This window comes from Haliotis rubra, unplaced genomic scaffold (assembly GCF_003918875.1).
Source record: "Haliotis rubra isolate DU_JTF1 unplaced genomic scaffold, ASM391887v1 Scf207, whole genome shotgun sequence".
Classification (NCBI taxonomy): Eukaryota; Metazoa; Mollusca; class Gastropoda; order Lepetellida; family Haliotidae; genus Haliotis; species Haliotis rubra.
The window spans coordinates 615,831-643,797 of record NW_025766081.1 but is presented as its reverse complement, the minus strand read 5'-3'; the positions used below and the strand labels follow the sequence as shown (position 1 = coordinate 643,797).

The 27,967-nt window shown below is 39.7% G+C and overlaps 1 protein-coding gene across 1 annotated transcript; it reads right to left on the bottom strand.

The window, feature by feature from the left end:
- Positions 1-422: 422 nt before the first annotated feature.
- Positions 423-13,998, bottom strand: LOC124276211. Its single transcript, XM_046711872.1, has 11 exons — positions 13,971-13,998; positions 12,151-12,308; positions 10,454-10,620; positions 9,825-9,951; positions 8,569-8,665; positions 7,941-8,128; positions 7,220-7,345; positions 6,433-6,570; positions 6,088-6,159; positions 5,727-5,823; positions 423-3,000 (listed from the first exon to the last, which is right to left on the bottom strand). Exons 7-11 carry the CDS (start codon positions 7,302-7,304, stop codon positions 2,907-2,909), a joined length of 486 nt encoding a protein of 161 aa, XP_046567828.1. The 5' UTR covers positions 7,305-7,345; positions 7,941-8,128; positions 8,569-8,665; positions 9,825-9,951; positions 10,454-10,620; positions 12,151-12,308; positions 13,971-13,998; the 3' UTR covers positions 423-2,906.
- Between the last annotated feature and the right edge of the window lie 13,969 nt (positions 13,999-27,967).

Sequence of the window (27,967 nt, the reverse complement as noted above, 5' to 3'; positions counted from 1 at the left end):
GTTTGCTTAGTATGGCAATGACCTTGCGGGCCTTGCAGGGTTTCAGAACATTTGCGGGGAGATTGTACATATCCAGTCTGCGAGGCTTCCAGCAAAAAAGAAAATCTTCAATGTGATCTTAAGTCATTTTCAAAGGGGGGGGGGGGGGTGTCGAACCCCCTGAACCACCCCTCTGGATCCGCCACTGCAGTCTCGTACTTTTGTTACAGAATATAATTTCCTGCGCCTATTGTTTTAAGTTTCGTTTTGCCACGACCAAGGAAACAGGTCGGCATACACACGGAAACAAGCCACGTTAGGCTTGAATATGACTTGTCAACATGTGGTCGTGACGCTTCCCTGTATGACACAGCACGTCACATGACAGAACATCTCTCTCAGTGTCCATATTGAAACTAAAATATAACCAAGGATTCAAAATGTACAAAATACTTAAGTGCCTTTATTAAAATTAACGTACGTGTACAAAATGTATATACATATTTCATAGTAAACAATTGACATGCATTTGCATGTGTTTGTCATGGGTGCCCCCAGTAGACAGGATGCAGGATACGCTCACTTTTTCGCAAACACCTGATGTCATCAGTCTACGATAGTGGGTTCATGCTATGCTCATTAAACATGTATAGTGAAATGTATATGGCACAGTCTACGCTTTCAGTAGACTGACTGAGTTTGGTTTTACGCCGCTTTTAGCAATATTCCAGCAACATCACGGCGGGGGACACCAGAAATGGGCTTCACACATTGTACCCATGTGGGGGTTCGAACCCGGGTGGTCGGCGTGACGAGCCAACGCTTTGACCACTAGGCTACCCCACCGTCCCGCTTTCAGTAGAGAACAGGGAAGGGTTGTTTCATATATATTTCCACAGTAAAGGCACTATGAATGTTGTGACGTTAAATATTAACTCACTCACTCACTATGAATGTGCCGCCATATAGCTGGAATATTGCTGAGTGTGGCGTAAAACTAAACTCACTCACTATGAATGTATTGGTGTTTACATAATATTATGTTACTGGATTTGTGTACTCCCGGCTTGGGATTCCGTCTTAGCATACGCTCCTTGTAAACTATGCCTGTCGAAGGAAGCGACCAAGGGGAACGGGAGGTCTGGCTCGCCAACTTAGTGGAATGCCTGCCCCAGTGCATGAATCGATGCCAACATAGTCGAGCACCGGATTGTCTGCAGAAACAGTATCTACAGACAGTCATCATGAAGCTGGATTGTTCTTTACTACCTTTACATTACTGTGGGAATAAGACAGAACCATTCCATATTCAGGTATTCCTTCTTGTCGAAACTCTACACAAGATCTTTCGCCGTTCAACGGCTTGTACAATGAGTAATATCTGGACTCATGTTAATATTCTCAACAAAAAAGTTAAGGATCACCCAAATATTCATATTATGGTCCATATGATACTTAAACATTGAATACTGGGGTGGTCCTTAACTGGTTTTGTTGAGTATATATTTACTGCTTATACACCTGCAGAAATCACTTGCTTATGAATATAACATTTAAATATGTAAAAAAATACAAAATATAAGACAGAATACAAGTATATATAAGAAGCACGAAATGAAAGAAATAACGTTCAGCAATAATGAAGTATTGATGATTCAGAACAATTCTGTTGTGTTAAAGATTCCTGTCTCTTTTCAGTAGATACCTAGAGATCACAGTGACATTCCATACCCGGACATAACATGGAAATGAAAACTCTCGTAGTCAAACAGGGCATTCAATCTGAATGTGAAACTTACATCGCGTTATATCCTTGTCATAATTGCATGTGTACTTGCAAAACTGAACAAAACGCTGCAGTGGTAGAGGTTCCCTTCGTCATATAATATTATGATTTCTGATGATTTCTAAGCTCGATCGTTTCTCAAGTACGTTGTTGTTTGTAAAATAAACATAGTGATGTTCAGTAACTATTATGTGTAATTCCTTAACGTATTTTATAATTATATCGATTCGTCAGCAGCAAACTGTAACACTAGATTTTTCCCGTCAAAGGAGAAACATATATTTGAGTCAATTCCTTTCAGAAAAAATGTCACATCCATATACAAATATTTACATATTACCGGACCGGGTCTATGGTTTAGATAGAGCGTCTATCTCATAATGGAAGGTCGGCAGCTCACGTCGTACCAAACAACGTTAAATGATGGTACTTGGTATTACATAGGCTGCAGGCTCGGCAGTAATAAAGACCGAGTTAGCATAATGTGTCTGAGTGGGGTATCATTGATAAACTGGGGCTAAATATACATGTACTCAATTAAAACAAGAACTGGAAGAAATACAGATAAAATGTCGCCATATAATAAAAGATATGCAAGATGATCTGGTCTGCTCCAATTATTAATTTTGCAAGGAACTATAGTTAACAGTGAAAACGATTAAAATTATCAAAGGACACACAACGAGCAAAACAAATAACAAAATATGCTAAAACATACTGCATATGAAACTATTCGAAAACACGTCTGTTTTGAGTATCTCACTATATTGACTTTCTCGTGAAAAACATTGTGCATCAAAGACTTTGTTGTGATAAAACATTGATCACATCACCAAACTAAGCTTGTATGACCTTGTGTACTGTTTAGTGATTTAGGGATACAAATGACGAAAAAACAACGTCTATCATCTGATCTATTTACAAAAAACTGTAAATCAATCTTTGATCAAAGTACATGCAGAAGGTGAGAAAGGTTTGTTTCTCTTAAAGAAAATCAAAATGGTTCTTATTGTTAAAGATACCATAAGAACGCTGTTTAAGGCTGTGTCCGCTATAAGACAAGATGTGTACTCCTGTCAGAGATTTAACCCTGAACTTGAAATAACAGACATTGACTTTCGAAGATATATGAACAGCTGGTTCAAACAGTCTGTCGACGCTTTGCCTTCTCCTCAAACGTGGCCTTGTCATCCTTCTTCACTCTGAATGTTACCCTGTTCAGTTGTCGTCGACGCCTGCAACGTGAAGAGTGAGTGAGTGTAGTTTTACGCTGCTTTTAGCAATATTTCAGCAATATCACGGCGGGGGACACTAGAAATGTGCATCACACATTGCACTCTTGTGTGGAATCGAACCCGGGTCTTCTGTGTTACGAGCGAAAGCTTTAACCACTAGTCCATTCCACTGTCCCACAATATGAAGATATTACAGCTGTGACGATATATCGTAGTATCGATTATCGTGATACTTTATCTGACGATAAATATATCGATACTTTTTTCGTATCGTGATATGTATCGCTGACGTTAAAATTACTACTTTTCACTAGAAACTGACAAGTATGTCAAAATTTACACTGTTACTTGCTATCAAAATATGCTTTATTTTTAAAGGAAATAACTAAAGATAGCATATCGTGATATGCATCGAATCGAATCGTATCGTTCCAAGACATTGCGATCCTATAGCAGACATGTGGAGGGAGTTTTATCATTTGACGTATCAGTGACAGCAATGATGTCCGATAAATTAAATATTTTGACTTGTTACACGCGTTTTCGACTGTTCCCAGGTGAACAACTGACAAGCCTTTGCATTTGGTCATGACATTAACGGGGAATCAACTCTTCGCGCACACCTGGTATCATAACTACACTCTTCAAAAAAAGAAACGCATAGGTGATTAAGAGAATATTTGACTCATGTAGCTGCGAAAAAGAACAATACAAATTTACTCTTTATTTGCAAGTCGTCATCTTTGTGTGATCATCTTCATCGCCAGAACGCGGCAATTTTTTTTCCCCCTTGTTTTAGAAGCATTTGAAAACGTCAAGCAAAATGCACGTGCAAGTCATACGGTATCGATCACTATAAAAAGACAAACGTTGTGTTTAATTTTGTCATTCTTTTTTGCCTGGAAAAGATGAAATCATCATGCCACGACTGAGTGCCGCCAATCGAAACATCGCCATAGGCCGCCTTGAAGATGGGGAGTCGCTGTCTGCAGTTGCCCGACATTTCAACGTTTATCAGAGCATCATATCTCGCTTTCCTGCAGACCAATTCCACCCAAGATCGTCCGAGAAGCGGCCGCGCAAGTGTTACCACCCAAGCCCAGGACTGCTACATCCGGGCTGCTCACTTCCGTCATCATCTTGCCATAGCCACGGAGACTGCACAACGCACCCCAGGTTTATGACGAAGTTCCGACCAAACTGTCAGGAATCGATGGCGTGAAGTGGGGATTTGACCAAGAAGGCCAGTGGTCGCTCCTGTTTTGAGAGACTTCCACCGGCGCAATCGCTGGCGGTGGTAAACAGAAACACAACAATAAAGGCTGTTGTTGGGTTGGTGAACTCTTTGTCTATAGACGTGTGAATTTTCACCTTTTTACCATTGAAATTACATGAAATAATTGCTTTTAAACTAACGCAATAAATTCGTCTAAAAACGGCTTCTTTTTTTTTCTTTTTCTTTTTGAAGAGTGTATTTGAGAAGAGATGTCTTTTGGATGTGGAATGGTTTAACGTTTTTAATTGATGTGATTGTATGATTCTTGTACACAAACAAAACAGTCTGTACAACTCGTAAGGCTCCGCAATGGGTTGTGCCGAATTGTGTCCCTAGGGCGTGGTTCGAATCCCAGTATGTATGTCAGCAACATTCCCATGTGCATGAGTTTCACAAAGGTCGTAAAACGTTAATGTACAATGTCAGATAAACCAGTTTCGATTATGGGCTGAACACGAATCCATTGGTAATAGTGTAACCATTACAGCTTCTCCCGTATAAACACGATGTAGATAACTGATGTAATTTTCAGAGTAAAGTGAAACCAGACTCACCAACTCACTCACGCACTCGTCCACCCAACCACCCACTCACTCACTCAAAAATGCTCATGGTTCGGCATACAGTTGAACATATCGATGTCATCACCACACACAATCTGACATTTACAGGGAACATAGCAGACTGTCCCAGCATTACCTGACCAGTATCATAAGTTACTGAGCAATGACGAACATACAAAACTGTACTATTTCACAACATTTTACCTTCAAATGACTAGCAGGCCAGTATGTGGTCAACTAATTTCAAAGTAATGGACTGACTGACTGACTGAGTTTGGTTTTACGCCGCTTTTAGCAATATTCCAGCAACATCACGGCGGGGGACACCAGAAATGGGCTTCACACATTGTATCCATGTGGGGATTCGAACCCGGGTCTTCGGCGTGTCAAAGTAAAGAAAAGAATAGTGGTAAATGTACGCCAGGGAAGCACCAATTAAACGGTACAATACAGACCATCTTTGGCGCAAGGAGGTCTCATTACAGTTGTCGGTCAGCTCTCAATCCATTTGTTGAGAGTGAGTGAGTATGGTTTTACGCCGCTTTTAGCAATATTCCAGCAATATCACGGGGGTTACACCAGAAATAGGCTTCACATATGGTGCCCATGTGGGGAATCGAAACCGGGTCTTCGGCGTGACGATCCAACAATTTAACCATTAGGCTACCCCACCCCCCACCCCCATTTGTGGAGAACACTCGTGACATTCAAACAGTTTATAATCTATTTCAGCAGATATAAAGTCTTGTTTCACACGGCATGCTGCTGAATAATAGGGAGAGTAATTAGAGACCGGTCACTGCCTAATTCGCAGTCAGGTATGATGAAGTGAAAGATCAATCTGAAATTATTCAATAAATTGGGCCAATCTAAACGTTCAAACTCACCACAGGAGGAAGCCAACAGACGCAGCTACAGCGATGATCAGCATCACCACTATAATGGCAACCAGTGACCCGACTGAGCTCGAACCTGGAGCATGAGCTGTTTGGAAATAAACATGTTTGATTAAATGAATGATTTTCATAAATTTTCGAAAACAAAATGAAGTGACTGTTATTGCAATGTACGTGAGGGCATTTCCGTCAATGATAATGATAACTTCAATTCAACTTGAAGTCTTTTTGGAGTAACTTGTTGTCAATGAATATCTGATGGAAATATGCCAGGGGAAGAAAGCCCATTTTAGCCATTAAAATACTTGATACTAGGCACATATTAAGTACTACTAGTAAGATGTTGGCACACCTTTTCCTGGTGGTATTTGAGTCGTTGCCGCCCATGTCGTGGTAGTGGTTGGTGGCAGTTCGCTGCTGTCATCTGAAACAGTTAAAGTAGCAAAACAATTCGTAAGTTTACTTAAATGAACTTGAGCACCACTCCAATGTGCACAGTATTCTACCAATATTTAAATAAGTAAATTTCATGATATCTGTACATTCTAACAAAAACTTGTTAAAATTGTTAAAATATGCCTTAAGTTTAAATATTACTATTACGTGTGAGACTGGTGAATAGTTGTGCATCTGGAATTTGTATAGCTTGTTTGTTTTAAGAACGCAACAGTATATGGCAAAGTTTATGTTCACTTACTGACAACTCTGAAACAGGCTGTTTTGGAGATGTAGTCGATGTTGTTGCTGATGGAGCAATGTACGCAGTCGTTGTCTCCCATTGACACGTTATGAAACGTTACTTGAGATTTGTCAGAACTTAGGGTCGCCTCCGAGTCTGTTGAACAAAGCAAGTATATATTTAGACCAAGGATGCACTCAAATTCTCACTCTCGCTTGGTTTGCTAGTTTTCTCACTGCACAATCGTTTAAAGCATGATCAATGTATGCTAATAAGGAAAATCAAGGAGATCCTGGGTACGTGGATACTCAGCTCTTCTCGGAAACCCACAAAGACAGATATTGTGCTGACTGACCAACCACCATTGCCAGTCAACTAACATGAGGCTGGATTTTTAAGTTGTTGGATGGCAAAGTGGGCGCAATAGAGCAATAGAAAACATCTGTATCGTAGCCTAAAAGCAGTTTTGTTTAGGACTCTTAGACCTCTTAGTAGAATAAATGTAAATATGGTACAGAATATATAGGTTAAAGACGAACAGTTTAACCAATCGGCAAACATGAGAGAAATCGTCACGAGTAGGTGAAAAATGGAAATATTATATTACAGTAAAACAATAATGATAAAACAATAATGGTAAAACAATAATGATAAAACAATAATGGTAAAACAATAATGATAAAACAATAATGGTAAAACAATAATGATAAAACAATAATGGTAAAACAATAATGATAAAACAATAATGATAAAACAATAATGGTAAAACAATTGAGAAGCCAATTCAACTTGTGCTGCTACTCACCAAAGTCGGCCCAAGATGTGACCAAATCCGACGTGGCACCAACAGCTCTTGCCTTGCACATGAACGTCACATCCCCTCCTTCCATCACTACCTGGGAGTTTGGTGCATTCACCCAGAGGGGGCCAGCTGGAAGTAAGGACCGTCATTGAGCAGATGAAGTGTCAACATGTTTGGAAAACAATTCCACCTTCTGTTGATCTACTTGTGAAGATCCGGGTTAGAATCGGTCTTCAACAACCCATGATCGTCCTAAGAGGCGACTAACGGGATCAAGTGGTCAGGCTCGATGACTTGGTTGACACATGTCATCGAATCCCAACGATGCTCATGTTGATCACTGAATTGTCTGACCCAGACTCGATTATCTACAGACCGCCGCCATATAACTGGCATATTGCTGAGTGCGGCGTTAAACAGCAAACCCACAATCAAACTTCTGTTGAAGATTCAGAATATTTTATAAAGAACGGAGTTTCAGATATACCATGGCGTAGTTTTAGAAACAACTGGTCGCCATGTTGACGAGCAATTGTGTTGATATCAAATATATGTTGATAGTATTCAACAACAAAAAAGTATGAATACAAAGATATCACAACGAATAAATCATTATAAAAAACATTATTATAAATATTAATGAAACTTTATTATTTGATAGCCATCATATTGAAATCCCATCCAAATAACAATATGTATGTGAGTCTTGAGGAATTTAACTTACAAACAATGGTCAACTTGATCTCAATCTGTTTGGTGCCAACAGGATTACTTCCTTCACACTTGTAAGTCCCCTGGTCGTCTTCCTGGACATTGTCTATCCTTAGTATACCGACATTTTGGTTGTCATCTTTGTCTGCTGACGTCTTGATGTCTTTACCGTCCAGAGTCCACTTGACGACGGGAACAGGTCTGAAAAAACGCCATCTTTAATCACCCCATCACATAAATGACTCCAATTGTGGATCTGTTTCGAGTTCTATAAGACCAATACTTACACATTCCCTTTATCTCGGGGACTGGCATTTCGATAAATTTATACTAACACCAGAATTCCATTCGAGTGGTTCTTGCGAACGTAAACTTCCACGACACTTCCCAATGCAAAAGTTTCGTGTTTGTGCTATACTTCAAGCCAATTAAAAAAAAACATTGTGGGTGGAAACAGTATCACATTGATTGTGTTTATTCCACATTTCCAATCACCATTCCTTGACAACCGATGTTGCAATTGTTTGTGTACGGCCGAGTGGACATTGAAACGTATGCAATCTATGCAGCTAACATTTGTGATATAGGTTTCGGCACGCAATGCTAAGGAGATGAGTAGGTGTAAATATCAGATTTCTTACTTTCCGCTGAATATGCAGTCCAGTTTCAACTCTGTACCTAGCACGGCTGTTGTTTCTTTACTATTCCAGATAACTTGGGGTCTAATTTGAGCCGGTGCTGAAACATTCCAATAATAAATTCCTCACACTGCAAGACAACTCAACTGAAGAAATGACGTTGTTTAGACCAGAGACATTCCACATGGAAGATAAAATAAATAAAGAATCCATCATCGTTCCTTGTTACCATACTACAACGAGTCTTGTAGACTTTGGTGAAAAATTATGCTTTTTTCAAACATACGAGGGGCGATCAAAAAGTACGTAGCCTAACTATATTCTCGATGCCCAATGTTCCAAAAGCTGCCATTTTATTTTGAAGGAATCATTAGCAAATCCGTATCCAAAATTTCACATATGTGGGTAATGTGGTTAACGAGATATTAGTCATCACAACACATTGGGGTATAATATTTTTGACAAAATTGCAGAAAATCAAAAACGATCTGTCATTTGGTACCTCTTGGATAATGGTGCGCCCTCAGATAATAGGGGCGGTGGGGTAGCCTAGTGGTTAAAGCGTTCACTCGTCACGCCGAAGACCCGGGTTCGATTCCCACAAGGGTACAATGTGTTAAGCCCATTTCTGGTGTCCCCCGCCGTGATGTTGCTGGAATATTGCTAAAAGCGGCGTAAAACTAAACTCTGTCAGTCAGTCAGCCTCAGATAATATCATATAAAATATGTTCAGTATAGTATTGGATGACTTCCCGTCATAATCAACAGCCAGAGATTTTGATTGTTTTGAACCCTTTGAAAAGTGTATGAAAAAGTGAAAACAGTAGAATAAGTTATGTCCTAATGATTACGTCATCTGAAAGGGGCTGGGTTGTGTCTTCAAAACAAGCTCTTTCAGTTAACATGAAGGGGAGTCACTTTAACAAGCGATTGTAGGTTCAAATTGCTTTTTTACGCACATTACTATCTAAGCTTGATTCTTGCCGACTTCTGTCAATCTCAAACACACACAAAATTTCTTGAATATTTTTTTTCCGGAAGTTTGTGACGCATTTATTTCAGATTTTGTGTGTTTGTAGTGTACCAAGATAACAAAATGCTATGTTCGCGAGACTTGAACTTAGCAAAACTAAATTGCTTGAGGCTGACAGATGATATGTAGATAAAAATAGAACATAAAAATAACTGCGTCTGTATCATTTTCTTGGTGAGGCTACATACTTTTTGATCGCCCCTCGTATACAAGAAATGTTGGCTACCTCCTCCTCTCTTTGACCGTGACCTTCACTGGACTGCCAAGCTTTCGAACGTCCAACCGTGTGTTAAAGATGCCGCACTTGTATAAACCGCTATCTGTTTCTTTAACGAAAGCGAAATGAAGTGTTCCTGCAAGTAAAAAAGAAACTACTGAGCCATTTTGATTGGAGAAAAATGCATTGTAAATATCATTTCCTTTAAAAGGATTGTCATACAGCTCATTATTTCACGTGTATGTTTCTTGAGAGTGAGGGAGTTAAGTTTTAGGCCGCACTCACCAATATTCCAGCTATATGGCGGCGGTCTGTAAATAATCGAGTCTGGACCAGACAATCTAGTGATCAACAGCATGAGCATCGATCTACGCACTTCGGATCATACGATGACATGTGTCAACCAAGTCAGCGAACCTGACCACCCGATCCCGTTAGTCGCCTTTTACGACAAGCATGGGTTACTGAAGATCAATTCTAACCCGGATCTTCACGGGTTAGTTTCTTGAGAGGCATACAGAAGTTGGTATTCAAGTATAACACAACACATTATGGATGTCAACTTCTTCTATATAAATAAAGAAATAATTGAAAATCATAATATTTTGTCTTATGCATGATTTAGTTTGTTTTCATACCTTTGCTGTCCATCATTACTCTGTCGTCCAAGCGTACATCATGGTCTTTTGCCAGACGAACGTTCCGGTGGGGGCGCTATAGGGAGGGTCCTTACATTCCAGTGACATGTGCTCTCCGGGGGATTTGGTCAACTGTGTTTCGGTAACATCCCACTTAGTTTGTAGTGCTGTAAAATATAAACCATGTGCCATTAGCGTTTGCTGGGATGAATTTGTAAGTACATGAATGATTAAATGACTTGTGATAATGATTAGCTATAGCACTCGTGACTCATGACGTTAAACGTCAACCATTTTGGTTGACGCTTGTGCAATTAAAAGTTTGTATGTCTTTTCAAAACTCAAACATCCTTTATGAGGAGGAATACTAATGCGATTTATCGTCGCGTTGAAGAATATTTCAGTTACATCGCAACGTGCATGCGTGCATGCGTGCGTGTGTGTGTGCGTGCGTGTGTGTCTGCCTGCACTAACTCTGGTCTATGTCAGTGACAGCCCATGAAGACACCATGTCGGGATTTCACAGATACCTCACGTACGTTTTATTGTCCCTTGTTTAGGCAGGGTAAGATCAAGTACCATTTCTTAACATTAATCGTATGACGAGGTCGGTGGATGGAATATAGTATACAATGTCAAAGCAAAAGAATACCCAGTCTTGACTATCCTAAGTAAGAAATTCATTTTGGCGTAAATGGAAAAATATACTTTTTTCCCAGACAGACACTATCCACTCCATCAAAGAGACGGTCGCTCCACAATTCAAAAGTATATAAATGCTTAACTCGAAACACACCTCACGCTTGACAAGGAATAGATCCATTAAATGAACCTATTGACATTGAATATTGCTGGCGTGAGTGAGTGAGTGAGTTTTACGCCGTATTTAGCAATAGTCCAAGTCAAAACATTGAGTACACATCAGTCTCGTTTCCTGTTGACTGGGTTCCGTCCTATTGCGCAACTTTAGTACAATAACCAGTCCAGAATGTTTAGACCAATTCATTTAACTGGATGCATAACTATTAATCAGTATTATTTGATAAGCACTTTGAACATTGCAAACATAAGCGTGCAGCGTGCTCTGTCGAATAGCGAGCACTGACAAACAGTAGAATCGTAGAAATATCAAAATGAGGTTCTGCCGCTAGAAACGTTTGGCGGTCTGGTACGGACTTGATATGACATCAATCACACTATCCGTTACAGAACTACACTGAATAAGCGCAAATAACACATAACAGCTGTAACCAGTGAGCCGGATGAATTGTGAATCATTTTACGACCTCATCAAACTGGGGCAGTCTGTGACGTCTTAGTTAAGGTATGCTGCCAACACCTCGCCATAAAATATAGAAATACAATGTTATTAAAGTTTAAAATTGAACTTCATTTGTAAATACCATTTTCTTATGAAACAAGAAATTTGAATTCAGTGTAACCATAGTTGTTTGTGATGTCTATTTTCACTTTCACAGGAGAAAATTCGGATCGGCTGAAAATTAGGTCATTGTCTGAAAAGGTTAATGAGACTCATGTTTCGGTTTGACCAATATCATGGCGGGGGACACCAGAAGTTGGCTTCACACATCGCTTTAGCCACAAGGTTATCTCACCTCCCAGGTTGTTTAACATGTCATATAAAACAAAACAACCCAGATCACATATAGGTACATTATCTGTGTTTAGACTCTTACTTGCTTGAATCAGGGTGACAACAGGAGAGATGTCATAGCCATCGTCATTGAGTACTTTACACGTGTAGTTTCCATTTTCACGCGAACTGAAACTGGAAAATGTCAGTGTCCCATTTTCCGAAACCGAAAGTTGCTCTCCATTTCGCATCCATGTGTAGCTGGGGAGAAAGAGTACAGAGTGAGTGAGTTTAGTTTTATGCCGCTTTTAGCATTATTCCAGCAATATCTCGGCAGGGGACACCAGAAATGGGCTTCACACATTTTACCCATGTGGGGAATCAAACCCGGGTCTTCGGCGTGACGAGTGAACGCTTTAACAACTAGGCTACCCCGCCGCCCCTATGTACAGAGTGGGGGAAATTGGAAATTGGAAAAAAGGTTAATGGTCATTACAAATACTAAAGTTAATATAGAGATCAATAATTTTAATATTTGCCGATATTCGTAAACCAATTACTGGCATTAGAGTTTATAAACAGATTTCAAGCACTCATTACATATAACAGTGGACAGTTGGCATACAGTAAAGTACGATTATTACAAAATTGATCACCAATGTAAGTTCATTACAGTCGTAGTTCTTAAACATTACAGCAAATGGACGGAACAACGAGAACAATACTGTTCGTTACATCCGTCTGTTCCGCATATGCGCGTTTGTTACAAACGTGGTTACTATGTCTTTTTGTTACGAACGTCTTCTACCAGAAAAATAGTTAGGATTCGGTTTCGCCTCGTTACTCTCCTACCAAGCCACCCGTGAAAATCCGGGTTAGAATATTCATCTTCAGTAACCCATGCTTGTCGTAAGAGGCGACTAACGGGATCGGGTGGTCAGGCTCGCTGACTTGGTTGACACATGTCCTCGGTTCCCAATTGCGCAGATTGACGCTCATGCTGTTGATCACTGGATTGTCTGGTCCAGTTTCGATTATTTACAGACCGCTGCCATATCGCTGGAATATCGGTGAGAGCGGCGTAAAACTAAACTCACTAACTCACTCCTACCTACCCATCAGATAACAGACGTCATGCGTACCAAACGTCCGTGTTAAATAACATTACATTAAAAAATGTATTTGTCATACAATAATACACCTATGTGCATGTTATTAAAATTATACAAAATGTATCTGGTTTTGAGATCAGATAAGAGTTCGAGCCAAGCCCGAATTTAACACATCCAATTCGACTCGCCGGTTTAATGTAGAGATGAATGATATAGTAAGAGTTTAGTCAATGTTTCGTGTGGGATGCACATGCACTAGTGTTGAAAGTAAGTGCCGATTAAGCCGTTGGGGATGGGGGTTGGAATCTGGGATGAGGTAACTGTCATACCTGTGTTCCTTAGGCACATCACGTCTCCGTGATGTTGGTTTTAGCAAAGAGGTTACCAAAACTGTATTACTTCGGGTTTCCCTCCCACATTAAACTGAGACGCCGTCATATAACAGTAAAACTAAAGAACACTCCGTCACACTCCACCGGAAAATTCTGAAAAAACGTTGCACTTTTCTTTAAAATTGTCACAGGACGCAGTAGAGACGCAGTGACATCACGAAGGACTCCATGGGGATTCCGTGCAAGCGCCGCCGACTACCAGTGCGTCCATACTGCGATCATGTGCGTTTTCGGTGCGCGCCCACAGAGCGACCCTACGGCGTTCCTACTGCGACGCATGTCAGAACGCCATGCGACGGCGCGTACTTTGTGCATGCTCAAAGTGCGCGCCGTCGCATGGCGTTCTAGGCGACCCTACCGCGTCCAATGGAAACACCACCGCGTTGCCGCGGTGCTGTGGGAGACCTTACTGCGCGCACCTCGGCGTTACAAGGCAACCTTGGGATCGCCGGTAGGTCGTAGCAGTGGTGTGAAAGCTATTTTGATAGAAAGAGTGAAAGAGAATTCGCACTACCTTAATGGTGGGTCGCCATCTGCCACACATCGAACTTGGAAATCGTTTTCAGAAAGCGGATACTGAGTGTTTCTTATTCGTGGCTCAGTAATTGCGGGTTGAGAGGAGGCTGGGAAAAAAGACGTTCATGTATTTTATTCCCATGAGCTATACGATTTTAGTCTTTAGTCCTTTAGTAAATTGTTTCAGTGATGTGTTTTTTGTCTAGGCAGAGAGGCATTGATAATTATCGAAGTCATGGCAAAATGTAATTAATGCTCCCTAAAATGTACTGACCGAACTAAAACTTCATGTTAGTTGTGGATTGTTGAATCTTATTTTAAACAATAACATCTTAAATCGGTCATTTGCAATTAACAGCTCAATTAGCTTTGATCAGCACCTATGTATATTTACACACAAAACACTTGTCTGAACAACAAAAATATATATAGTATACTAATTATCAGTTAGGCCTAAACAACAAACACAATGCATACCAACAGCTTCACCGAGCTGCCATATTTATACCAACAACCAGAATAGACATGACCAACAATAATGCGTTTGATTATGTCTAAACAACAGGCAAAACGCATTCTAGTGATTAAGGCAATAGGTTTAAGTCAACAAAACACTTCCTACTGACGCAAGTCAATAAGTGTAAGCCAAAAAACATTCTAGTGATGTAAGTCTATAGGCGTATGTCAACAAAACACATTCTAGTGATGTAAGTCTACCGGTGTATGTCAACAAAACACATTCTAGTGATGTAAGTCTACAGATGTATGTCAACAAACGCATTCTAGTGATGTAAGTCTATTGGTGTATGTCAACAAACCACATTCTAGTGATGTAAGTCTACAGGTGTATGTCAACAAAACACATTCTAGTGATGTAAGTCTACAGGTGTATGTCAACAAACCACATTCTAGTGATGTAAGTCTACCGGTGTATGTCAACAAAACACATTCTAGTGATGTAAGTCTACAGATGTATGTCAACAAAACACATTCTAGTGATGTAAGTCTACAGGTGTAAGTCAACAAAACACATTCTAGTGATGTAAGTCTACAGGTGTATGTCAACAAACGCATTCTAGTGATGTAGGTCTATTGGTGTATTCAACAAAACACATTCTAGTGATGTAAGTCTACAGGTGTATGTCAACAAAACACATTCTAGTGATGTAAGTCTATAGGGGTATGTCAACAAAACACATTCTAGTGATGTAAGTCTACAGGTGTATGTCAACAAACCACATTCTAGTGATGTAAGTCTACAGGTGTAAGTCAACAAAACACATTCTAGTGATGTAAGTCTACAGGTGTATGTCAACAAACCACATTCTAGTGATGTAAGTCTACCGGTGTATGTCAACAAAACACATTCTAGTGATGTAAGTCTACAGATGTATGTCAACAAACGCATTCTAGTGATGTAAATGTATTGGTGTATGTCAACAAAACACATTCTAGTGATGTAAGTCTACAGGTGTATGTCAACAAAACACATTCTAGTGATGTAAGTCTACAGGTGTATGTCAACAAACCACATTCTAGTGATGTAAGTCTACAGGTGTATGTCAACAAAACACATTCTAGTGATGTAAGTCTACAGGTGTATGTCAACAAAACACATTCTAGTGATGTAAGTCTATAGTTGTATGTCAACAAAACACATTCTAGTGATGTAAGTCTACAGGTGTATGTAAACAAAACGCATTTCAGGGATGTAAGTATACCGGTGTATGTCAACAAAATGCATTCTAGTGATGTAAGTCTACAGGTGTATGTCAACAAAACGCATTCTAGTGATGTAACTCAATTGGTGTATGTCAACAAAACACATTCTAGTGATGTAAGTCTATTGGTGTATGTCAACAAAATGCATTCTAGTGATGTAAGTCTACAGGTGTATGTCAACAAAATGCATTCTAGTGATGTAAGTCTACAGGTGTATGTCAACAAAACACATTCTAGTGATGTAAGTCTATAGGTGTATGTCAACAAAACACATTGTAGTGATGTAAGTCTACAGGTGTATGTCAACAAAATGCATTCTAGTGATGTAAGTCTACAGGTGTATGTCAACAAAACGCATTCTAGTGATGTAAGTCTATTGGTGTATGTCAACAAAACACATTCTAGTGATGTAAGTCTATAGGTGTATGTCAACAAAACACATTCTAGTGATGTAAGTCTACAGGTGTATGTCAACAAAATGCATTCTAGTGATGTAAGTCTACCGGTGTATGTCAACAAAACACATTCTAGTGATGTAAGTCTACAGGTGTATGTCAACAAAACGCATTCTAGTGATGTAAGTCTACAGGTGTATGTCAACAAAACGCATTCTAGTGATGTAAGTCTACAGGTGTATGTCAACAAAACGCATTCTAGTGATGTAGGTGTATGTCAATTAAAATCCGCGAGTGGATTGCTTTTACTTTCAACAAGTACATTTCCACGAATGTTTAAATGCACTGAGTAAAACGAACACATATTTTTAACCGAATTAGGTACATATCATCTTCATTGTAATACTGCTATAACTTCCGATGCCACGCATCCTACACCTCTGTTAAACGAAGGTCATTTCCCGAGAAAGATGAAATTGAGTACAAGGATATTAATTCTACATGCGTTCTGGTTATGCTATATTTCTGTGACCACGCCGTGTTTGTGTAATGGTATTGTTTCCATTTTCCGTTTATCAACCCTGTTATGTTTCGTGGACGATTAAACAGACTTCAGTATATTTCCTAGATACATAGGGCCAGTGTGCTAGTTCACCGCTACTGGGAACAGTGATTCTATTATATAACGGTAACATGTTTGCTTCACCGCTACTGGGAACAGTGATTCCATTATAGACTGGTAACATGTTTGTTTCAACATGTTTGTTTCGCTACTGGGAACAGTGAGTGATTCCATTATATATTATAGAATGGTAACATGTTTGTTTCACCGCTACTGGGAACAGTGATTCCATTATATAACGGTAACATGACCGCTACTCAGTGATTATATAACTGGTAACATGTTTGTTTCACCGCTACTGGGTAACAGTGATTCCATTAAATAGACTGGTAACATGTTTGTTTCAGCTACGGATTCTTCATTATATAACGGTAACATGTTTGTTTCACCGCTACGGGGAACATTCCATTATAGTGGTAAATATGTTTGTTTCATTCCATTATAGAAATGGTAACATGTTTGTTTCACCGCTACTGGGGAACAGTGATTCCATTATAGAATGGTAACATGTTTGTTTCACCGCTACGGGGAACGCTTACGGGGAACAGTGATTCCATTATAGACTGGTAACATGTTTGTTTCACCTCTACGGGGAACAGTGATTCCATTATAGACTGGTAACATGTTTGTTTCACCGCTACAGGGAACAGTGATTCCATTATAGAATGGTAACATGTTTGTTTCACCGCTACTGGGAACAGTGATTCCATTATAGACTGGTAACATGTTTGTTTCACCGCTACTGGGAACAGTGATTCTATTATATAACGGTAACATGTTTGTTTCACCGCTACTGGGAACAGTGATTCCATTATAGACTGGTAACATGTTTGTTTCACCGCTACTGGGAACAGTGATTCTATTATATAACGGTAACATGTTTGTTTCACCACAACGGGGAACAGTGATTCCATTATAGACTGGTAACATGTTTGTTTCACCGCTACGGGGAACAGTGATTTCATTATAAAATGGTTACATGTTTGTTTCACCGCTACGAGGAACATGTTTGCTTAACGCGGAGAAAAATCCGAACTGATGTCTGATGCGTTTACCACTTTGGTGAAATTTACGAGCACAGTTTTCTTGTTATGATGCCTACAAATAAAATTCAGATCAAATCTTAAAAATGAAACTCACGATCATAGCTTCCTGGTGTGGTGAAGGGAAGTGATTCTGCATAATTATTTGGAGTATCATAGACGATAAATGCACGCATATCACAACGCATATCACAACTGCCACCAAGCTACCTGTGTATAATGAAACCCTAGTTATCGGTGTTTCTGTTATAACGGATATCTACATTAAAGTCCTCTCGGTATTATTGCAATAGGAAATAATTGTTGACTTTTTAACAAGTAACACTCAAACTTAACTGTCCTTTAAGCATCAGTATATAATTTCAGCACTAACAGATCATATATACTTTGCAGTTCCTAGTAGCTGTTCAGCGGACAGTGGTTTCCGAAATACTAGTAAAGTAATAGACACCCAAAGGTTAAGTTAGCTTCCGGAATTATTTTGTCCAGATGTTATTAATTATTAATGATCTCACGATTGGCGGAACGTCACAAGACGTCATTGGCATCAACAGCGGCACCGCTGGACCAACTGTCGTTGGGCAAACGCTATGTTTTCGGATAAATAGATTTACTGTTCAACAACAGAGCTTCATGTAGACTGAAGGAGCGTTTTCAAGCCGTTAACATTAAAATTTGATCGATGGTTTGGGGATGGCTCACTCATGGTGTGGAGAGGGATCTCCGTGACTGGCAGAACACAGTTACGTGCTATTCATGGACGTGTCATTGGGCAGTGTTACCGTGACAACGTCCTGGCACAAAGGGTGCCATTACCTAGCCTCCATTGACGCCGTTTTGTGTTGCAGGATGCCAACGCAAGAACACAGGGCTCATATTGTTACCACCAACAGGAGGACATATCCACCTAGATATATGTGACACTTGCCGAGTACAACACACGTTTGTCAGTTCCAGTTGGTTGGTTGGTTGTTTAAACGCCGTACTCAGCAATATTCCAGCTATATATGTCAGCTTTTTTTCTGAAAGTGGCGTAAACGTACCCATTAGCTTTAGTGAGTGAGTTCACTTTTACGCAACCCGTGAAGATCCGGGTTAAAATGAATCTTCAGTAACCCATGCTTGTCGTAAGAGGCGATTAACGGGATCGGGTGGTCAGGCTCACTGGCTTGGTTGACACATGTCATCGTATCCCAATTGCGCAGATCGAGGCTCATGTTGTTGATCACTGGATTGTCTGGTCCAGACTCGATTATTTACAGATCGCCGCCATATAGTTGGAATATTGCCGAGTGCGGCGTAAAACTAAACTCTCTCACTCACTGACTTTTACGCCGCTTTTAGCAAAATCAAGCAATACCACGGCCGATGGCTCTAGCAATGGACTTCACACATTGTACCCATGTGTGGGGAATCGATCCCGGGTCTACAGCGTGACGAGCGAACACCTTAACCACAAGGCAACCCCACCGCCCTCATTCACATTAGTAATTATCTTATAAAGTGGATAATGGAGAAAGATCGTACGTACCTGTATGCGCTATCACAAACGCCAATAGTGACGTAAGAGAACCACCCAACATGACGGTGCTGAAGGCAACGGTACACTTGTACAATGATGAGGCAATGGCAACACAGCTGACGGTATTGTGTGACTTATATACGTTTATCTATCAGTACATTTCAAGGAATGAGTCACATCACAAGGAAATAGTTACTGAGTGTGTTGTTTGAAATAATCGACTTTTGGCAACGTTCTGCATGACACAGATTGCTGATTTTACAACTCATGGAAGAGCCAGGGTAATAACGCTAGTCAATAATTACAGGCACTATTGAAAAAGAAATAAAACTAAATCAACAGTGGAGGAGTCTACTGAGTGAGTGAGTGAGTTTAATTTTACGCTCCACTCAGCAATATCCCAGCCATATGGCGGCGGTGTGTAAAGAATCGAGTCTGGACCAGACAATTCAGTGATCAACAGCAGGAGCATCGATCTATGCAATTGGGATACGATGACATGTGTCTACCAAGTCAGCGAGCCTGACCACCCGATCCCGTTAGTCGCCTCTTACGACAAGCATGGGTTGCTGAAGACCAATTCTAACCCGGATCTTCACGTGTTTTTACATAACGAAAGTTCGCTGCATTAAATCATAGTCTGAGACTGCAGCTTAACTTATCTTGTTAAATATATATCCCGTTTACCATATACTTGCACACTCCACTCTTACAAATTATGACGTTACAGTGTAATGTGACTTTGCATGACCTCACTCCCACCGCCTAATCTGCATATCACGTGACCGGACACATTTTTCTCTTGTTTGTAAGCAAACACGCTTATTCCGTAGTCAGACTGGCAGCTCTGTTGACTTATCGTATTATCGTTCGTTAAGCCAAACTCAATCATAGCAGAAAGATTTAGAATAAAGGTGAGGTGAACTTGGGTTTAACGTCGTGCTTGAGAATATTTCGCTCATATGACGACGCGCATGCGTGTGTATGTGTATGTGCGGCTGCTTGTACTAGCCCAGACTTAAGCTGGTTTTATAGTGCTAGCCCACTGAGATACCATGCCGCAGTGACGCATGAATACCCCGAGCATACCAGTCCTAGTTGTACCTAGTAATGCCTTTAGAATAAAGAATAAGCGGGGCTCTTCACTTTACACCCGGGTTCTATAGCTTCATGTATGACGTACCAGTGCCCTGTGTTGTGAGTTTGAATCACCTCTCACCGGGATGAAACAGAAAACCTTGACATGTAGAAACCGGAACATAATAGTTGCATCCGGGCAAAACCTGTCAGCAATATTTAATATTATATTCTGACTCATCGCAATCCCTGTATCAACCGAATTTATACTATGCATTTTTATGATAAATTTGTAATAATCAGACTAATGCTAGGTTTACACTATGTTCCCGGCGGCCATGGTAGCCCGGGCCGTTTCGCCGAAACAGGGACAAAACGGGATGGACGTGAGACAACGTGGGGTTACTGAATGAGCAAACGTGACAGTACGTTTTTCCCAACGGCACATCACGGATACCGTGATAGACCGCGAGACAACTTAGCAGGTCCTAACAAAACTTGACTTTGAAGGTAGCAAATGGAAAATTCCCACGGCACACTACCAGTGTTCGAAATAATCGCCGGCCCGGAGGCCCAGCGCCGGTTGTTATTGTATCGGGCTAGCAGTTTCAGATATTTGCAGGCCCTTGTGGCCTTCAGTAAATTATCTGTCCTTTTTTCAACTGGAATCTTTCCCATCATTATTTTCTTTATTAACGTTCGGGAATCATCCATGGTCCACCATGTTACGATAACTGACAGTTTCATCAATCTTACAATTTCTGATTCCTTATTCTTAGAAACTTTATTAATGAAAATTCGAGGAAAGACCATATCTTTCTCATCCTACATAAAAAAAAATAAAAATACCGAAGAACTGGAACTAAAAATAAAACAGGTTGAGGACAATATTAGAAAAACTTTCAAAACATAGATGAAGAACTTCTTAGTGAATTATCAAAGTATAAGAAAGAAATGGAAGAAATCAAAAATGGGGAAATGAAAGGAGTACAAATCCGAAACAGAATTCTTTGGTACGAAGAAGGAGAAAAACCTTCAAAATATTTCTGCCATCTGGAAAATAGAAATTTCTCAAAAAAATCAATCAATAAATTGATAACTAATGATAACAAAGAAATTACAGACAGTAAATCAATACTTAATGAAGTAAAGTTATTTTATAAATATATCTATGCTGCTCAGGAACAGAAAAAGGAGGAATTCTTCTTGAATCACTCTTTGAATGATATAAACCTCCAACTCTTAACAAAACACTAAGAGACAATCTTGAAAAAGAAATCAGTATGGAGGAAATTAGCAATGCTGTTTACAAGATGAAGAATAATAAAAGCCCAGGGATTGATGGATTTCCTATTGATTTCTTTAAAAAAAATTGGAAAGAATTAAAAATATGGATTTATAGATTCGTTAAAAATGTATCAACTAAGAATGAAATGTCTTTAAATATGAAAAGGGGTGTCATCACCTGTGTTCCAAAATCCAATAAAGACAGAACATTTCTTAAAAACTGGAGGCCTATCACTTTACTCAATGCTATTTATAAACTTATCAGCTCCTGTATTGCACATAGATTAAAAGCTACTTTAGATAACCTTATTCATTGTAATCAAACTGGTTTTATACCAGGTAGGACTATTAGCGAAAATACAAGACTGCTATATGACATAATGTTCGAAACAAAGAAACAAAACATTCCTGGCTTGCTAATTCTGATTGATTTTGAAAAAGCATTTGATACTGTTTCTAAAAAATTGATCAACCTAGTTTTACATAAATTTGAATATGGCCCCGAAATGATAAGATGGATAAATATATTGACTTTTGAAACAACATGTGTCATCCAACATGGTAATCTCTCTGAATTCTTTGCTAATGAACGAGGATGTAGACAGGGAGACCCACTTTCCCCATACATTTTTCTTTTTGTAGCTGAGATTCTTGGTTGTATGATAAGAAACAATGAAAACATTAAAGGTATTGTCATCAATGATAAGGAATATAAACTGGCTCAATACGCTGATGATACCGAACTATTTCTCGATGGAACGGAGGAGTGTTTATATCGTGCTATCGACACAATTAATGCATTTTATAAAATGTCAGGTTTGAAAATAAATTTAGATAAATCAAAAAAAATCTGGATTGGATCAAAAGCTAAATCTACTGATAAAATATGTATTGACCTGAAAATTGAATGGGTAACGGGTGAATTCGATGTATTAGGTATTAAATTGAGTCCAGATCTTGAAAACCTATGGGTAATCAACACCAGAAAGAGACTGGAAGAAATTAATAGACTCTTAGCATCTTGAAGAAAAAGACATTTAACACTTATTGGTAAAATTACAGCAATAAAAACCCTAGCAATCTCCAAACTAGTTCATATTTTCAATTCCTTGCCCAACCCTCCAGCAGAATTTATTACTTCGCTTGAAAAAGCTATTTCTTAAATTCATTTGGAATGATAAAAATGATAAAATAAATAGGAGTGTAATAAAAAGTAGATATGAAGATGGAGGATTGAGAATGATTGATACAAGTAGGTTTATTGATGCTTTGAAATTATCAACCTTAAGATTATATTTTTAAAAAAGTGAAAATAAAAATCCATGCAATATACCTTTCAAAGACATATTTAACTTTGGAGCTAATTCTGAAAGTTTTCTTGAGATTGAAAACCCTTTTTGGCATGATGTGCTAAAAGCATGGAAACTATTTCACAAACAACATTATGTTGACCCAAATAACATTAATGAAATTCTATCCCAACCACTATGGTTCAATCACAACTTCAAAAACTCTACATATTTTATAAAGAATTGGGCAGAGAAAGGGATTATGAATATTAGGGATATATGTGATGAGAATGGATTACTATCAATAGAATCTTTAAAAGAAAATTATCATATCAAAGGCACTTTTTTAGATTTCAGATATTTACTGAACATATTACCTGAATCTTGGAAATATACTTTAAAGCACTGTCTCTCTATTCCAGTCAGTAATTTGAATGTTAACCAATGCCAGATACATTTAGTAAAAGCATCCAAAGGCTGCAGAACTTTTTACGATAAACTTATTTGTAATGATAAATATCCAAACATTTGTAATAAATGGCAGCTTTTATTTCCTGAAACTGACTTTGATTGGAAAAATATATGATTTAAACATATTTTTTTTCATGAAGCTGAATTGGGATTGGTGAACAAGCATTACTGCTTATATTAACACCGCTCCCATGCAACATATAATACATGAAAATGGGGGATTTGACGTCATCGATACTGACCATTGCATAAATATAATATTTTTAAAATGTATAAATATATACAGATTACATGAAATACAACTATTCTCTAAGTAGTCATATGTTAGAGAGTTACAGTTGTGTGTGTCTCACAAGCCATTGTAGAAATATAAATCAATCTTGAGAAGGTTGTTGAGTAAATTTAATTATTTTCCTGAGAAAATTTAAAGCGTTGTGTCTTGGTTATATAATCGTGGACGGATTCAATTATTTTCTGGTTTACACAGGGGAGTAAGTTCTTTGTTTCCCTTAAGAATGGTATCCGGGTTATAACCGGTAGTGTAAAAATACATATTAAGTGTTATCCGAGTATAGTTACGGCAAGTGAGGAAATAGTGTAGGGCGTTTTCACTCTGATGTATTTACAGTATATAGAAAGGGATTGCAAGATACAAAGCTTATGGACTTTCAATATAGATTTCTACAAGGTATTATTTACACAAAAAAGGAATTGGTCAAAATGAAAAAAAATTAACAACAGTTTGTGTTGTTTTTGCAAAGATGTAAATGAGAGTGTGTGTCATGTGTACTGGGAATGTCAGGAGACTCAAACATTTTGGATAAACCTACAAATTTGGCGTAACAATTATTATCCACATCCATTGAAATTATCAAAAAAACATGATTTGGTTTGGTACTCAATATGAAAATAGATTACTAAATCACATCATCATTGCTGCAAAGAGACATATTCACTTATGCTGTATTAAAAATATGCTTCCAAATCTAACTTTCTATATATAAACTCTAAAAGAAATATTCTTTGTGGAAAAACATATATCAGCAAAAATAATAAAATAAATAATTTCCATCATAAATGGAGCCTTCTCTCCCCAGTACTGAGATGACTCAAACTGACAGTTTCACTTCCTGGTATTTCAGCGCTCTGCGCATGGGAATGTCAACACATTCGCTCATTGATTTTTGTAGAAACAGTGTGAAACTGTGTTCAGTGTAGTCTATTTAGTATTTATTGGTTTGATAAGGAACACGTTTTTATGGATAACAACTTCTTTATTTCGTGAGTGCGACGTTTCGATACAGAATCTTGTACCGTTGTCAAGCACGAGTGATACATGAAGTGGAGGAGCTGCATATATATACTGTATATAACAATGAAACAACATACATTGTAATTGACAAAGGAAACAACATAATTGCCATAATTGGTTAAGCAGTAAGCTGATGAAGCCAGTGAGTACACAAGGGATAGTGAATGGAAGCCAGAGATGTATAAATACAGGAGTAGTTACAATGAAGGAGATGTTTATACAATAGGTGCGATGTTTATACAATAGATTGGGCTTGGTGGAGGAGTGGATCATAAGCTGATGGAATGAAGTATCCTTGGTCACGGTTGATGGTGGGCTTATGGCGTTTGATGTGAATGGCTTCGTTGAGCTTGCGTTTAGTGAAGTCCGTTTGGTTGTTGGCGAGAATGGTGAAGTCAGACTACTCTATTTGATGATTGGGGTTTGCTTTGATGTGGTCAGAGATAACTGATTTGGTGTCGGAATTAGCAACAGAGGTGCGATGTTCTTTGACTCGGGTGTTGATGGGTCGGGATGTTTCACCTATGTAGCTTTGTCCACAATCACAGTTTATTTTATAAATAACACATTTCGGGTTGTTGTTGTTGACGGTGGGTTGTTTTCTTCCGTTGGCATGGAGGAGGTTGTTGAGGCTGGAGGACGCTGAGAAGGTTGTGTCTATGCCTGCCTGTTGTTTCAGGAGTCGGCTGATTTGATGTGATGGTTTACCTATGTAGGGAATGGATATCTTGATGGGGGCTGATTCTGGTTTAGATCTTTTGGCAGGAGGTGAAAGCGTTGCTTCGTTATCCATAAAAACGTGTTCCATATTGTACGTCTCAACTTCTAAAAATGCCACTCAAACAAGTTATTGGTTTGACTTTAACAAAATGGGCAGATTTCATTCAGGGCCTGTAGATTTTAAAGCCTGCAGGCGGCAGCAGGCCCTGATGGCCAACTGGCAAATTAAAGTATTGCAAACACTGCACACTACGTTTCGGGGAAACGGGGCTACCGTGGCCGCAGGCCACATAGTGTAACCCTAGCCTAACCTGGGCTGCAGCATCTCCCTTTGACCCAGGTACATGTGCGGTCATCATTCACCTGACCGCCTCCGTGGTGTAGTGGTTAGAACGTCCGCCCGGAGAGCGGAAGGTCGCGGGTTCGATCCCGGCCGCGTCATACCTAAAGACGTTAAAATATGGTACTTGTTGTTCCCTGCCTGGCGCTCGGAATTAATGGGTATAACAAGGACTGGTCGGCTCGGAGTCAGTATAATGTGTCCAGTTGGTTACCTGGTTGGTTGGTCGTTTAACGCCGCACTCAGCAATATTCGTGCTTTACTGAGGTATGGTATCTCTGTGAGCTAGCACTATGAAACCACTTTAAGTCTGGGCTAGTACAAGCAGCCACACATTCACACTCACGTACGTCGTCATATGAGCGAAATATTCTTAAATACGACGTTAAACCCCATTTCACCTCACCTCATTCGCCCGAACAGAGAGTTTCCACACAGACCATTAAGGTGATAACTCAAATATCATTTGTGAGTTTTATTGTTTTGTAGCTTACATGGCGATATGTTGCATAACCTTCCAGCTTTTTGCCAAGTCCATCTCTCTCACCCATTGGCACACCTGAGCTTTCCGAGATAAATTATATAGGACATGTGAAACCTTTGCTTTATCGTAGGAAGCGACTACAGGTACTGATTGTCAGGATTCGATGAGTGCGAGTTATTGTGTTCGAACAACGTGGGACTATGCTCATAATATCAGTCACGATGACGCCAGTTTCAGACAGGTTACAGATCGTTGGCGTACACCTGGAATTAGGCGAGAACAAAGGATACACCATTTTAACAGTTAGGCCAGGTGCGGAAGACCCACTGGAGTGGCCTCTGTCATAGTTACACTTCAATCCAACGTTTTATACGTCAAATGTCAATCTGGCTGGTGCCGACTTTGCAACCTTTCCGATGTGGTCTTTACTCGTTTTCAGAAGGAGGGGTGGAAACCCCTGAAACACCCACACACACACACACACATCCAACCCCACACGCACCACACACACCACACACCACACACCACACCACACACCCTTGGATCAGCCAGTTCATCACTGGCAAAGGTTGTTTAAGAAAATAGTATGTTGTTATGCGTACAAGTTCACATCCCTAACGAAGCGGACACGGATAGGACGTGCCCCCAGAGGCGTTGCTACCTTTACTAAAAAAAAGCCCGGCTTACACATGATTTTTGCTATGTAAGTTGAGCAAACCATCAACACTATCTAAACATAACCCTCGCAACCTATCGGGCTTACACGAAAAACATGGCACCTACGCACCTGACCGCACAACGGTACATCGGATGAGTGAGTTAGTGAGTTTGTATTTACGCCTCATTTAGCACTATTCCAGCAATATCACGGCGGGGGACATCAGAAATGGGCTTCACACATTGTACCCACGTTGGGAATGAACCCGGGTCTTCGGCGTGATGAAACCGGGTCTTCGGCGTCAGGGATGGTGGGGTAGCCTAGTGGTTAAAGCGTTGGCTCGTCACGCCGAAGACCCGGGTTCGAATCCCCACATGGGTACAATGTGTGAAGCCCATTTCTGGTGTCCCCCGCCGTGATGTTGCTGGAATATTGCTAAAAGCGGCGTAAAACCAAACTCAGTCAGTCAGTCTTCGGCGTGACGAGCGAACGCTTTAACCACTAGGCTACCCCACCGACCCGTATAGCGAATGGGAGCGTAAAAGGGTTGTCTCATGAAAGTAGCAGCCATAATAGTGTCTTAGAAAATTTTGTTCAGAGATGCGTATACATATAACAGTAGATATCGTTGAATACCGTATTGACATTTAATAGACTATTCCTGACTTTGCGTACTTTTGCAATTCTCATTAAGAGACAACGGGCTGAGACAGAGTGTTGATATCAATGTGCATTAATATTTTGTAACCCGTAAATACCCGGGTTAGAATTGGTCTCTAGCAACGATGCTTTTCGCGTGAGGCGACTAACGGGATCGGGTGGCCAGACTCTCTGACTTTGTAGACACATATCATCGTGTCCTAGTTTCGTTGATCGATGCTCATGATGCTGATCACTGGATTGTCTGGTCCAGACTCGATTATTTTACAGACCGCAGCAATGTGGCTGGAATATTGCC

Coding starts and splice junctions, on each gene's coding strand:
- LOC124276211 (XM_046711872.1), bottom strand. CDS start 7,304: ATGGAAGGAGGGGATGTGACGTTCATGTGCAAGGCAAGAGCTGTTGGT. Junction 6,571..7,219: donor CACATCTTGGGCCGACTTTG/GTGAGTAGCAGC, acceptor TTTGTTCAACAG/ACTCGGAGGCGACCCTAAGT. Junction 5,824..6,087: donor TCAAATACCACCAGGAAAAG/GTGTGCCAACAT, acceptor ATTTCCAAACAG/CTCATGCTCCAGGTTCGAGC.